This window comes from Vulpes lagopus, chromosome 14 (assembly GCF_018345385.1).
Source record: "Vulpes lagopus strain Blue_001 chromosome 14, ASM1834538v1, whole genome shotgun sequence".
Lineage (NCBI taxonomy): Eukaryota > Metazoa > Chordata > Mammalia > Carnivora > Canidae > Vulpes > Vulpes lagopus.
In genome coordinates this window covers 29,846,581-29,860,870 of record NC_054837.1, presented here as the reverse complement: position 1 = coordinate 29,860,870, position 14,290 = coordinate 29,846,581, and the positions used below count along the sequence as shown (strand labels likewise).

General features: G+C 38.4%; 1 protein-coding gene across 2 annotated transcripts in view; it reads right to left on the bottom strand.

Moving 5' to 3' along the window:
- The window catches only part of KNTC1 (kinetochore associated 1), a 78,335-nt gene that overhangs the window by 42,510 nt on the left and 21,535 nt on the right, over positions 1 to 14,290 (bottom strand). For both annotated transcript variants that reach the window (XM_041728362.1, XM_041728363.1), the window contains exons 14-27: positions 13,560 to 13,603; positions 13,393 to 13,458; positions 13,232 to 13,307; positions 9,486 to 9,611; positions 9,306 to 9,395; positions 8,885 to 8,938; positions 7,999 to 8,060; positions 5,908 to 6,019; positions 4,621 to 4,764; positions 4,373 to 4,429; positions 4,179 to 4,280; positions 1,078 to 1,197; positions 839 to 982; positions 12 to 110 (exon numbers count right to left, since the gene is read on the bottom strand). In XM_041728362.1, coding sequence (XP_041584296.1) covers positions 12 to 110; positions 839 to 982; positions 1,078 to 1,197; positions 4,179 to 4,280; positions 4,373 to 4,429; positions 4,621 to 4,764; positions 5,908 to 6,019; positions 7,999 to 8,060; positions 8,885 to 8,938; positions 9,306 to 9,395; positions 9,486 to 9,611; positions 13,232 to 13,307; positions 13,393 to 13,458; positions 13,560 to 13,603 — 1,296 coding nt within the window. The remainder of the gene's footprint in view (positions 1 to 11; positions 111 to 838; positions 983 to 1,077; positions 1,198 to 4,178; positions 4,281 to 4,372; positions 4,430 to 4,620; positions 4,765 to 5,907; positions 6,020 to 7,998; positions 8,061 to 8,884; positions 8,939 to 9,305; positions 9,396 to 9,485; positions 9,612 to 13,231; positions 13,308 to 13,392; positions 13,459 to 13,559; positions 13,604 to 14,290) is intronic.

Below are 14,290 nucleotides of genomic sequence, written 5' to 3'. Positions count from 1 at the left end.
CATTTACTTACATCTGTGTCCGATAAACATCCTATTACTGCCATGGCTTTTACTTCCCATGCAGTTTCAAAGAGTGAGGTGGACTTTGAGCTACATCTCTTCAATAAATCCTAAAAGGAGATAAACATTTTTTTTTAATTTAAAGCTTTAAATTTTAATCCAAGTTTTAATTTAAAGCTTACTTTCAAAAAGCAGTAAAAACACGTTTAAGTAAATAGCTTTTATGGATGTGGAAAAAACTACTTAGCCATGAACCTTAAATAATGCTCAAAAACCACAGAATTGCTAAAGCCTTGGCCATTAGTTTAATAAGCTACAATAATCTCATTTGTAGATTCTTCAAGAATGTTTCCTTAAGTTTTCTTTTCTTTTTTTTTTTTTTTTTTTTTTAAGATTTTATTTACCTATTCATGAGAGACACAGAGAGAGTAAGGCAGAGGCACAGGCAGAGGGAAAAGCAGGCTCCATGCTGGGAGCCCGACGTGGGACTCGATCTCCGGACTCCAGGATCACGCCCTGAGCCAAAGGCAGGTCCCAAACCACTGAGCCACCAGGGATCCCCAAGTTTTCTGTACCATATAGAACTAGTGTACAAAACATTGCTCACGTTTGTTGAGCTCACACTCCTATTATTTTACAATAACCAATTGGAGAAAGCCCTAATATTATTCCATTCTCCCCAAGGTTACCAGTCAATCAGCAGTGATTATGCCACATTAACCAATACAACATGCTGCATAAAGCCCCACGGTAAAGCATGACATTCCTTAAAGAGTTAAACGTTTATACAATGACACACACAGATGTAAGGAAAAAAGACTAGATCTAAAGTGGTTACCTCTATGTAGAGCAGGAGAAGTTCCTCCTCTTGTAAGCCATGCTCCTGCATATAAACTCTTACGAACTTCTCGAAGACAGAAGGGATCAGCTCTGGGGCTAACACTTTATCAAACATGCGGAACACAATGGTGGTTGTATTCTCCTGGATCCCAAGAGAAAAGTGCCATAGGTCTAAGTTCTAGTCATAGTGGCTGTGATTAGAAAATAATAACATTTCTGATAAATCTAGACTTGTACCTTTTCAAAATCAGAGAGAGCCAACTTGCAGTTGTATTTCCTATGCAGTGTGATCAACTCCTGTAAATTATGTACCAAAGTCCTTAACTGACATACTTCCTCTGTGTTTTGATAATCCTTCTAAAACAAAAGTATGAGAGGGGAAATATACAAGAAGTCAGAATTATTTCAGACAAAATAAAAAATGACCATGATTATGCATGTAAGAGGAAATCTGCACCTAATGTCTTCAAATTTTGTAGAATTTTAACTCATTAATACTAGTGCAAATTAACATCAGAATCCAACAGAAATCCAAAAGCAACTTTCTCAAAAACAAAACAAAACAAACAGAAATATACACATACAGAAAAACTTCAATGTTAGGGGTGCCTGGGTGGCTTAATTAGTTAAGCATCTGACTCTTGATTTTGGCTCATGTCATAATCTCAGGGACCTGGGATTAAAGCCCCATGTCGGGCTCTGAATTGAGCAGAGATTCTGTTTGAGGAGTCTCTCCCTCTCTCTTGCCCCCTGCTTGTGCTCTCTAAAATACATAAATAAATATTAAAAATAAATAAATAAATAAAAACTTCAATGTAAGTACAACTTTTTCTTTTAAGATTTTCTTGGGGGTTGGGCAGAGGGAGAAAGAATCTTAAGCAGGCTCCACGCCCAATGTGGAGACTGACACAGGGCTCAATCTCACAACCCTGATATCACAATCTGAGCCAAAATCAGAGTTGGATGCTCAACCAACTGAGCCATGTAGGCTTCCCTAAGATTTTATTTTTTTAAGTAATCTCTACCCTCGATGAGGGGCTCAAACTTACAATCCCGAGATCAAGAGTCTCACGCTCCACCAACTGAGCCAGGAAGGTGCCCCTGAATGTTAGTGTAGTATTTTATACTTAGTTACAAAAACATCATTTAGATGGCCCTCAATATCCTATCTATATAAATCAAGACCAGATATAAAGCTGTAACATTTCCTAAATTTAAATACAAGGAACAAAATTTTCAGTACTGATAAAGACAAGTAACAGGGAAAAGAGTAGTATTTTATAGCAAAAGGAAAAAGTTCTTCTATGGAAAGATATATTATAATGATCAATACACATCATATAATACATATTGATTACATTTATCAATATAATGCTTGAAGAGTATAGAAAAAAATTCCTGTTTCATTTTTTTTTAATTTTTATTTATTTATGATAGTCACACAGAGAGAGAGAGAGAGGCAGAGACATAGGCAGAGGGAGAAGCAGGCTCCATGCACTGGGAGCCTGATGTGGGATTCGATCCCGGGTCTCCAAGATCGCGCCCTGGGCCAAACGCAAGCGCCAAACCACTGTGCCACCCAGGGATCCCCCTGTTTCATTTTTAACAGTGTAAAACCAGTATGTATAATTATTGGCAGGAATCTGCTATATAAGAAAGAAGGAGAAAATTTATCATTTATTTTTGGGCCCTAGAAATTTAAAGAATAGGTGTAATTTCATAATGTATATTATGATCATATATAAGGTCATACCTTCTGGTACTTAAATCCTTAATACTTTTGTTTTTTTGGGTTTTGTTTTTGTTTTTGAGAGAGAGAAAGTAAGAACATAAGTGGGGTGAGGGGCAGAAGGAGAAGCAGACTCCCCAGTGAACAGGGAGCAAGATGTGGGGCTTAATCCCAGGACCCCGAGATCATGACTTGAGCTGAGGCAGAAGCTTAATCAACTGAGGCAGCCAGGTACCCTATCCTTAATACTTTTGAGTTGAGATCATACCAGGGTATCTCACATATTAATTCACAAACTAATTTATGGCACCCCGACAAACTTTTCAAAAATACAACAATGTACTTTTTTTCAAATATAATGAATGCTTTCTAGTTTTTAGAAACTTAAAGGGGAAAAGAAATTAACTTAAGAAATTTATTTATTTTTTTAAAATTTATTTATTAATGATAGTCACAGAGAGAGAGCGAGAGAGAGAGAGAGAGAGGGGGGCAGAGACACAGGCAGAGGGAGAAGCAGGCTCCATACACCGGGAGCCCGATGTGGGATTCAATCCCGGGTCTCCAGGATCGCGCCCTGGGCCAAAGGCAGGCGCTAAACCGCTGCGCCACCCAGGGATCCCCTAACTTAAGAAATTTAGAAGCCAGATAATAAATTCAGTTCATGAACCTCAAATTAACATCAAATATAACATCAGTATTCCTGAGCTTAGTAACCTTTCTAGCACTGCAATTTTTTTCAGTCAAAAAGTTCCCAGAACTTTTTTTATTTTTTTATTTTTATTTTTTTAAGATTTTATTTATTCATAGAGACACAGAGAGAGAGAGAGAGAGGCAGAGACAGAAGCAGGCACCATGCAGAGAGCCTGACGTGGGACTCGATCCAGGGTCTCCAGGATCACGCCCTGGGCTACAGGCAGTGCTAAACCACTGCGCCACCGGGGCTGCCCCCAGAACTTTTTTTTAAATTTGATCTTTTAAAAATTTGGCTAGTGGGAACCCTGGGTGGTGCAGCGGTTTGGCGCCTGCCTTTGGCCCAGAGCGCGATCCTGGAGACCCGGGATCGAATCCCATATCGGGCTCCCGGTGCATGGAGCCTGCTTCTCCTTCTGCCTGTGTCTCTGCCTCTCTCTCTCTCTGTGTGACTATCATAAATAAATAAAAATTAAAAAAAAAAAATTGGCTAGTACTTAAGCCATAATGGCTATCAGAATGCCTAGGAAATATAATTAAAACTGGGAGTAGTTTGCTGGTTTAAAGAATCTTTGAAAACTAATCCTAATGCATTATTAAATTTCATTCCTTTAAAGGACTGTGAACTGCTGCCAATGCAGAAAATCCCAACTCTACTACTTAGGAGTATGCTTTATATTGTTTCCTGTTTGGCTGGTTCAATAGAGAAAAGCAAAGCACTAAAATAGGTTGAAGTTCTGATAGGAATATCAGGAAGAAAAAAAGGACATTTTCCTTTTTTGTGAATTTTAAAAGCATACAACAAAAGAACATACAAACAGAAAATTTAAGAAGTGGATATATTTCTAAGCACATGTAAACAAACTATTTAACATAAATTGAATGCTTTACTCCTAAAAATTCATTTTCTATATCATACCAAGGAAATCCAATGCCAAGAAGACACCAGTGCCAACTCATCTGGCTTTTCTGCTGTAAAAAACACCTTTGCTAGTTGAAGTCCATTTTCTGGCCAGTTTGCCTTTAAAGAGTAACAGAGACCATTAAAAGTAATGTTATATGCCACTGGGAGTGTATGAAACGTTTTTTAAGGGCTAATTATACTGGCATTACCTTATCAGTTAATTCAAGGTTCCTGGCTGCTTGTTCCAACCATTTTGCAAGAATTTTCTGAAATAGACATATCATTTAAAAATACAATATTCAGCAGATAATCACTGAAATAATTTAAAACCCCCATGATAATCTTTCAACAGAGACACTAAACAAACTACCTGATGTTGGTGCCATTTACTATTTGGTGATCTAAGGTAAAAGCTATATTTGAGTCATCCAGAGTAGAAACAATGAAGGTAACTTACCTGCCCTTCAGGTATGGCCCTTCTCACAAAAGGGATCACATCATTTTTAAGCCACGGACAAAGCTTTTGTAAAGAGACTGGTGTAGAAATTGAGTTGAGCAAGTTCTCAAGCATTTTCACATCAAATCTGCTTTCAAAATTTGCCTAAATGATAACAGAGTGAGAAATTAAGATCTATTGGACAAATTTAAAAATGACAGCCTCCCCAAAAGGTAAGACCTGTTAGGCAGTCATTTCAAGAAATATATTACTGACTTAATTACGAGCACTTAAGGGTGATTTACTCTGTACTGATGAGTCGCTGACAGCCACAAATTCCATGAACTCTCATGGCAACAAGTACCAACTAAACAATTAGGTGACAGTGACTATGGAAATGGCAAAGGAAGGAAAACTTAAGAGGAGGTGAAAGTACAATCTTATTTTTTTTTATAAATTTATTTTTTATTGGTGTTCAATTTGCCAACATATAGAATAACACCCAGTGCTCATCCCATCAAGTGGCCCCTCAGTGCCCGTCAGTCACCCAGTGACTGATACCCAAAAGTACAATCTTCATAAGCAATGGGTCCATTAATGACATCACACCAAGTTACTTTTTGGAGCTAACAATATCTCCCCAATCAGAGCAGAAGTGCTAATGCACAATCCTTTACCACAATCCCAGCTACAACAGAAACATCCTCTCCAATACTTTTTAAGAAACCCATCAATAGGGCAGCCCAGGTGGCTCAGTGGTTTAGCGCCACCTTCAGCCTAGGACCTAATCCTGGAGACCCAGGATGGAGTCCAACATCAGGCTCCCTGCATGGAGCCTGCTTCTCCCTCTGCCTGTGTCCCTGCCTCTCTCTCTGTTTCTATGTCTCTCATGAATAGATAAATAAAATCTTAAAAAAAAACAAACAAACAAGAAACCCATCAATAAATCATTTAATAACATGTTGCTTTTTTTTTTTTAAGATTTTATTTTTAAGTAATCTTCATGCCCATTGTGGGGCTCAAATTCACAACCCAGAGATCAAGAGTCACATGCTCCACTGACTGAGCCAGCCAGGTAACCCAAAATGTTGCCTTTTGAGCTAAATTTAGGAGTAAATTAGACTCTGAATGGGATAAAACACGTTTCTAAGGTATCTTCACCTCTAATTTAATATCATTGGGATAATTTTATCAAACATGCCATTTCCCACTCACACCTGACATCCTTCATCCATGTGTAGACAATGGATTCAATCACTGATCCTAGGTTCCATGAAGCCATTAACAACAAAATGCAAAATAGATTACCTGATGTCGAAGCCAAAGGTACTGTGCACAAACAAGGTTTCCTTCTCTTAGCTGTAAAAAGATATCCTTAAGGTCATCTTCATTATTCAGAAATTCAATCCAAGAACTACCACTGCAAAGTCAGAGGAAAAAAGTTAGTACTTAAAAAAAAAAAATTAAAGTCATATGTTACAAGTAGATACTATTAGACATTTAAACTAGTGGTTTTTGGGCAGCCCAGGTGGCTCAGCGGTTTAGCGCCACCTTCAGCCCAGGGCGTGATCCTGGAGACCTGGGATTGAGTCCCACATCAGGCTCCCTGCGTGGAGCCTGCTTCTCTCTCTGCCTGTGTCTCTACCTCTCTCTCTCTTTCTCTCTCATAAATAAATAAAATCTTTAAAAATAAATAAAATAAACTAGTGTTTTTCCCCCTCAAAGTTAAAAAAAAAGGGGACGCCTGGGTGGCTCAGAGGTTTAGCGCCTGCCTTTGGCCCAGGGAGTAATCCTGGAGACCCGGGATTGAGTTCCACATTGGGCTCCCTGCATGGAGCCTGCTTTTCCCTCTGCCTATGTCTCTGCCTCTCTTTCTGTGTCTCTCATGAATAAATAAATAAAATCTTTAAAAAAAAAGTTACAAATATTATAGAGTAAAGAGTAATTTCCTCCTCCTACATTCCTCCCTGAGAGCCATATCTCTTCTTATAGGTCCTTCCTAAGATAATCACTCTATATACAAGCAATTATTTTAAGTATTTTTTTAAATTATTTATTTATTTATGATAGTCACACAGAGAGAGAGAGAGAGGCAGAGACATAGGAAGAGGGAGAAGCAGGCTCCATGCACCGGGAGCCCGACGTGGGATTCGATCCCGGGTCTCCAGGATCAGGCCCTGGGCCAAAGGCAGGCGCCAAACCGCTGCACCACCCAGGGATCCCTATTTTAAGTATTTTTTTGAGATTTTATTTATTTATTTGAGAGAAAGCAAGCAATCAAGTGAGAGCAAGAGCCAGGGAGAGGGAGAAGCAGACTCCCTGCTTAGCAGGAAACCTGATGTGGGACTTGATCCTGGGACCGGGATCACACCCTGAGCCAAAGGCAGACGCTCAACTGCTGAGCCACCCAGGCATCCCCCCTCATTCATTTTAAAAACATAAAATAATAAGATCACCTGGTTAGCTATATTTATACAACATACAAATATATATATAAATATGTATATAAATATATATATTTATACATATATAATACTTATCCCTGTATTTCCTTTACTCCTCTCTCTCAAAAAAAAAATAAATAAATAGGGCAGCCCCAGTGACGCAGTGGTTTAGCGCCACCTGAAGCCTGGGGTGTGATCCTGGAGACCCGGGATGGAAGTCCCGCGTCGGGCTTCCTGTATGGAGGCTGCTTCTCCCTCTGCCTGTGTCTCTGCCTCTCTCTCTCTCTCTTTCTCTCTCTGTCTCTATGAATAAATAAAATCTTGGGGTTTTTTTGGCAGATAAAGGTCTATTTAAATAAAATCTTAAATAAATAAATAAATAAATAAATAAATAATAAATAAATAAATAAACAAATAAATAAAATCTTAAAAAAAAAAACCCACTACATGATACTGGTGAATGAATAATATAAAATCAACTGAATACAAAGTCCAGAGATAGACAAATGCATGTCAGATTGTTAGCCTAACACTGCAAACAGCAAGAAAGGGGGACTGACTAGCCACAAGAAAAAAATAAAACTTCTATTTATTGTTAATTTGACAATAAACTAGTATTATCTTTAAGATAATTCTATCTCAAAAAAAAAAGATAGTTATATCTCATATGTGTAGAGAATGATATTCTTGTTGCTTATGTTAGTATATCTAATAGAATCAATTGCCAGAAGTGAAATTGCTAAGGCAAAGATATGTGCATTTAAATTTGCCTTTCAAATGTATCAGTTCCCATAGATAGTGTAGAAGAATGTTCTAAAACCTAGTAGGAAAATAATATTTTCTATCACTCAATTCCCAGAAACACATTCGTTCAAAGTAATACTTTATCTTTTATGACATTCTAGACTAAAACCTAAGTCATCATCTAAAACTGAAAAACAAAGAGTGTACACACCTGAATTTTTCTGGTCCAAATGCTCCATAAAAAGTAGTCAATTTTGCACGAGCCCTTAGAACCTAGAAAGAAATAACCTGGTTATTGTATGTGAGAAATAAAATACAATAAAACACAATCTGAATATTGTGTGTGAGAAAATTAAAATTAAAAACACCCCAAATTAGGTTTTCTGTTTCAAAGTCTTACACACATGCTCATTTCATCCCATATACCACTTCACATAAATATGACCAAAAAAACCTTGGAATAATGGAAACATTTCCAATCATATTCAATCAATAAAACTGCAGAAGAGAATGCATTTGCACATTGATTATAGATGACCTTCAAAATTAATTAGTTTTCCCATTCATTTATAAATGCCCTTATGGTAAAATCTAGCTGGATTATACCAAAAATTTACTTTTTTTTTTTTTTTAAGATTTTATTTATTTATTCATGAGAGACACACACACACACAGAGAGAGAGAGGAGAGAGAGAGGCAGAGATATAGGCAGATGGAGAAGCAGGCTCCCTACAAGGAGCCCGATGTGAGACTCGATCCAGCATCCTGGGATCACACCCTGGGCCAAAGGCAGATGCTCAACTGCTGAGCCACCCACGTGTCCCCAAAAATTTACTTTGAAATAAGAATTTAAACCATGATAGTCATCATAACAGCATTTATTTGTGTGCATAACTGATGCCAGACACTACACAAAATGGTTTATATCAATTATCTAACCTGATTTCAAAATAACCCCATAAGTACTATTATTCCCATTTTTCAGTAAGGAAACAAGAATTAAAATAAGTTGCTCTTGAAAAAATACAGGTCTATCTTGAATTGAAAAACATATTGTAAAGGTACATTTATCCTCAAATTAAGTACAATGTAATTACCTCTTTTAAACCATCAGAATAGGTAGGAACAGTTTTATCTTCTTTTTGCAAAAGCTGAGATGAGCAAAGAGAAACAATGTTAGAATATCTGCTGTATTAGTTTTTTTCATGAAAGAAGATAGATTTTCCATGAAAGGAAAACTATCAAATCGCATTGAACTGAGATAAATAGTGAATAAAGAAATGACACATCATAAAAAAATAATGCATCTTATGAAAACAGCTCACAATGATTTGCCCATCTGTTACACCTTGATTTTAAGGAATATAATTATCAATGGTATCCATAGCTCACTGAGGGGAACCTACAGCAAAAATGCACTTTGGAACAGGTCTGCGATTCTTTTTTTTTTTTTTTTTTTTTGAGACAGTTTATTTTGCATGAGACAAACTAACAGGTATAGACATTATAAAAACTTACCCTGGTTTTGGCATAATTTAGCATTTCCTGGGTTGTTTCATAGGTTATCCACTGAGCCTCCAAGCAGTAATTCACCACAAATTCATCGTCCTGTTTCAGAAATGTCAGACACAGTAAGGCGACTTAATATTCACCAGTCCATCAATCTGAATACTCTCATACATGACAGGGAAAACACACCTGGATATTACGGAGATTTTCCTTAGCTTCATCTACGAGTTTCTGCCATTCAGTCGGCTTGCTGGTGTCCGCAGAACTCAAGGCTAGTCTCTCTAATATATTGTTGGATTTCACCTTGTAAACAAGCTATAGTATAAACATGACACATTAAAGCAACTTGAAGCAAAATGATGCCTGTGCAGGACTTGTTAGGCTGCAGGCAATAGATTGTCATGAAAAAAGGCGAAGCCTCATGTGGTCCAGGAATAAATAGTAAAGCAGGTTAAGACTCAGATCACCCAAAGGTAATCCAGATTGCTAAGAGTTACAGAGACCATTGAATCCTGAACTACACATGTCAAGCAGTGTACTAAGAGCCTTATATGGGGATGCCTGGGTTGCTCAGTGGTTGAGCATCTGCCTTTGGCTCAGGGCGTGATCCTGGAGTTCCGGAATCGAGTCCCACATCAGGCTCCCCATGGGGAGCTTGCCTCTCCCTCTGCCTGTCTCTGCCCCTCTCTCTGTATCTATCATGAATAAATAGATACCAAAAAAAAAAAAAAAAAAAAAAGAGCCTTATGTGAATTGCCTCATTTAATTCTCATAAAAACCTAAGCAAGCATTTATGCCTCACCATAACCCTACAGGGTAAATACTAACACTACTGTTATACCATCAAGAAAACCAAGACTCCAGAAAGGGTAAGTAATGCACCTGAAACTATGCAGTTCCAAAGTGACAGAACTGGTTTGTAAAAGATGGCCCAAGGGTTATGGTGCATATCTCATTTCCTAAATCTGCCAAAGGTTCTTTAGCAGCTAGAAACAGCATGAGTTAGAAATACACAAAATGGGGTGCCTGGGTGGTTAAGCATCCAAATCTTGGTGTTGGGTCAGGTTATGATCTCAGGGTCATGAGATTGAACCCCAAATCCCATGTTGGGCTCTGCCCTGGGTGTGGAGCCTGCTTAAGATTCTCTCCCTCCCTCTCCCTCGGCCCCTCCCTAGGCTCACACACTCTCTTGAAAGAAAGAAAAGAAAAGAAAGAAAGAGATCCCAAACTTCAGGTTCCTTTTTTGTAAGCAAAATGCTAATTTTGACAATAACCCTGTAATTCTGAAAGCTAAAATGGTACGAAAGTTGGGATGCCTGGGTAGCTCAGTGGTTGAGCATCTGCCTTCTACTCAGGGCATGATCCCAGAGTCCTGGGATCAAGTCCCGCATCAGGCTCCCTACATGGAGCCTGCTTCTTCCTCTGCCTGTCTCTGCCTCTCTCTTTCTCTATGTCTCATGAATAAATAAATAAAATCTTAAAAAATAAATAAACAAATAAAATGGTAAGAAAGTATAGTTTCTCTACTTGTATTTCTATACTCCCTGAAAACTGCTTTTACTGATCTTGATTATTCACTCCATTCACTTAATTTTATTTATTTTTTTTAAGTAATCTCTACGTCCAACATGGGGCTTGAACTCATGACCCCAAGATCAAAAGTAAACAGGCTCTACTGACTGAGCCAGCCAGACATCCCTACTCTTAAAAAAAAAAAGTTATTATGAAACTTTCAAATGTTCAAAAAGGTAATAAGTCATGTACTCTCAACCTACTTAAAAGTAAATATTACCAATATAGCTTAAGATTTCTTCTCTGCATCCCTAATATATCATCCTCCTTGTCTCAACCAGAAGTATCCATTACTGATTTTGGTGCTTAATATTCCATTAATTTCTCTATGTCTTTACTCATATACCTTTCCAAATACCACACAAAATTATTTTATATGTTTTAAAATGTTACACTTAAAAATTTTTTTTAAAGATTTTATTTATTTATTCATGATAGAGAGAGAGAGAGAAAGAGAGAGAGAGAGAGAGTAGGGTAGAGACACAGGCAGAGGGAGAAGCAGGCTCCATGCAGGGAGCCCGACATGGAACTCAATCTCGGGACTCCAGGATCAGGCCCTGGGCTGAAGGTGGCGCTAAACCGCTGAGCCACCCAGGCTGCTCCGATACCTCCCAGTTTTAATACTTGATCTTATCTGTAGTATTTGAAACTGCTGATCACTCCCTCCTGAACTCTAAAGTTTCTCTTTCCTTGACTTTTTTTTTCTTTAAGATTTTGTTTATTTATTATTTGACAGAGAGCAAGAGAGAGAGAGAGAGCAAGCACAAACAGGCAGACGGAGAGGGAGAAGCAGGCTCCTCACAGAGCAGTGAGCCCAATGTGGTGCTCTATCCCAGAACCCTGAAATCATGACCTGAGACGAAGGCAGATGCTTAACTGACTGAGCCATCCAGGCACCCGTCTTTCCTTGACTTCTATCTATATCATCTATCTTCCATCAGACATTCTTATGGTTTTCCTCCTTCATTCCCAAATATGCAGATATCCCTTCTTCCTTATTTCCTACATGCTGCTATCCCTGAATTTTATCCTAAGATGAGATCTCTCTACTCTACACATTTGCCCGAGTGGTCTGAGTGGTCACCTAGCATAACCTACCTCTAGATTCAACTAACATCACTCTCAATCTCCTACTAGACAGTCTGATTTCACAAGATCCCTTCCATGCAATTTTTAGAAAGCAGACCCTTCATCTTTCCCCACTACCTGCTCTTCCGCACATATTTCTCATTTTATGGAGTACCATCCGCATCCCCTGAGTATGCCGAGCCAGAATCCTGTCAGTCCATCTCCTACAGTTGTCCCTCCCTAGGTGTGATGATTTAGCCCCACTGATTCTCCCTCCTCTGTGCCTCTTGTGTCAGACTTTCCCTCTCGTACATGTTCACTTCACTGCAGTGGCTCAGGTCTCACTCAGAAATCTGTGCAATCTCCCAATTGGTCTTTACACCCCTAAATCTGCACCATTCCAAACAATTCTTCAGTTTTACAAAGTGATAGTCTGGGGCACCTGGGTGGCTCAGTAATTGAACATCTGCTTTTGGCTCAGGGCATGATATTGGGGTCCCGGGATAGGGTCCTCTATCAGGCTCCCCACAGGGAGCCTGCTTCTCCCTTTGCCTATGTCTCTGCCCCTCTCTGTGTGTCTTTCATGAATAAATTAATAAAATCTAAAAAAAAAAAAGTCATAATCTAGTCATCTCCCCATCACTGGTCAATTACAATCTAAATCCTCTGTGATGCACACAAAGTTCCCCAGGCACTGACCACCTACTGCTCCATCATCAGCTCCTTTCACTCCTTTGCGCATACAACCTATTCTCTGCTCCTACCTAGTCAGCAGGAGTTCCTAGAAGCCTCATAAGCCTCCCTCACTTTGCTCATGCTGTCTTTGCACCTAGAATTCCCTTCCTCTTCCTGGACTATCTGGAACATCTTCAAGATCTGACAAAAAGGGATCCCTGGGTGGCTCAGCTGTTTAGCACCTGCCTCTGGCCCAGGGCGCAATCCTGGAGTCCCGGGATCGAGTCCCGCATCAGGCTCCCGGCATGAAGCCTGCCTGTGTCTCTGCCTCTCTCTCTCCCTCATGAACAAATAAAGAAATAAATCTTTTAAAAAAATAAAAGTTCAAAATAATTGTAAAAAAAAAAAAGATCTGACCAAAAAATGACCTCCTCTGGGAAATCTTTCCGTCCCAGTACGGTGTCAGTCTCTCCCTTGAATCCTTAGTGTTCTCTGGTCATATTTTAATTATAGGCTTGACCATACTAAAGTCCAATTACACTTTACGTGTTCGTCTCCCCAGTCTCTATTACATAAAGAAATGCTTGTTGGATGAACAAATGAATTCATGAAAGAATTACCTCAACATCTAGTCCAAACTGAATAGCAAAGCTCTCAGCTTCAGCAAATCTGTGTTTGTGAAGTAATCGACTCAATCTGACAAGTCAAATAAGAAATTTCAGTAAAAATTTTATTAATCAGGGAACTTAGGGGTAAAGCTTAAAAGAAAACAAGAAGTTACCTGTTTTCTGGTAAAGCTTCTGTAAGACACCTGAGTACCACAAGAGAGATGGAGTCTTCAGACAGTCTGAAAAAAGTTTGCACTGTAAGTGTATTTGTCATTAAGTAAGTAAATTGTAACTTATCTGCTATTTAATGACTTATTTAATAAAACAAAATATGACCTACTTTGAATCATTTTTGCAAATTCCTTCCAGAAGGTATATGGTATCCTACAACAATTAAAAAAAAAAGTTTAAAGTTGAAATACAAAAATAATTCATTTTATAGTTACTAAGAAAACACTGATTTAGGTGAGAATTATCCATCAGTGGATCCTAAATTTACAGCAAAAAAACCACTGGGGAAAAGAATATTCCTAGAGTCTCCAAACAACATCACAGAATTTACTTAGCAATTATAAAGGGGGAAAAAAGTACCTTACAGTGGAGAAATCTGGTAGAACTGCCCCCAACAAAGTAATCACATTTATCATCACTAATAGTAGGACAAATGGACAGGAGGCCCTTAATATGACACAGTTCAATACAGTATTACCTATGTGGTATCCTTGTCAAGAAAGCTCAGTATGCACCTAATTATGACAACCCAAGTAGAGGGACATTCTACAACATGACAAGCTAGGATTTGGAAAATGTTAAGGTCTTAAAAAAACAAACAAACAAAAAAAAATAGGGAACCATTGCAGATTAAAGGCAGACTACTGTGTGACCATGACAACAAAATTCCATGCATGATGCTTGAGTAGATGCTAGATCAAGAAGAAAAAAAAAGCTTTAAAGTAATTGGGACCACTGGTAAAATCTGGGTTTGGATGGTATGTTTCATAATAGTATTGTATTAATGTTAATTTTTCTGAGTGATAATGGCGTTATAGAAGAATGCCCTTATTCTTAGGA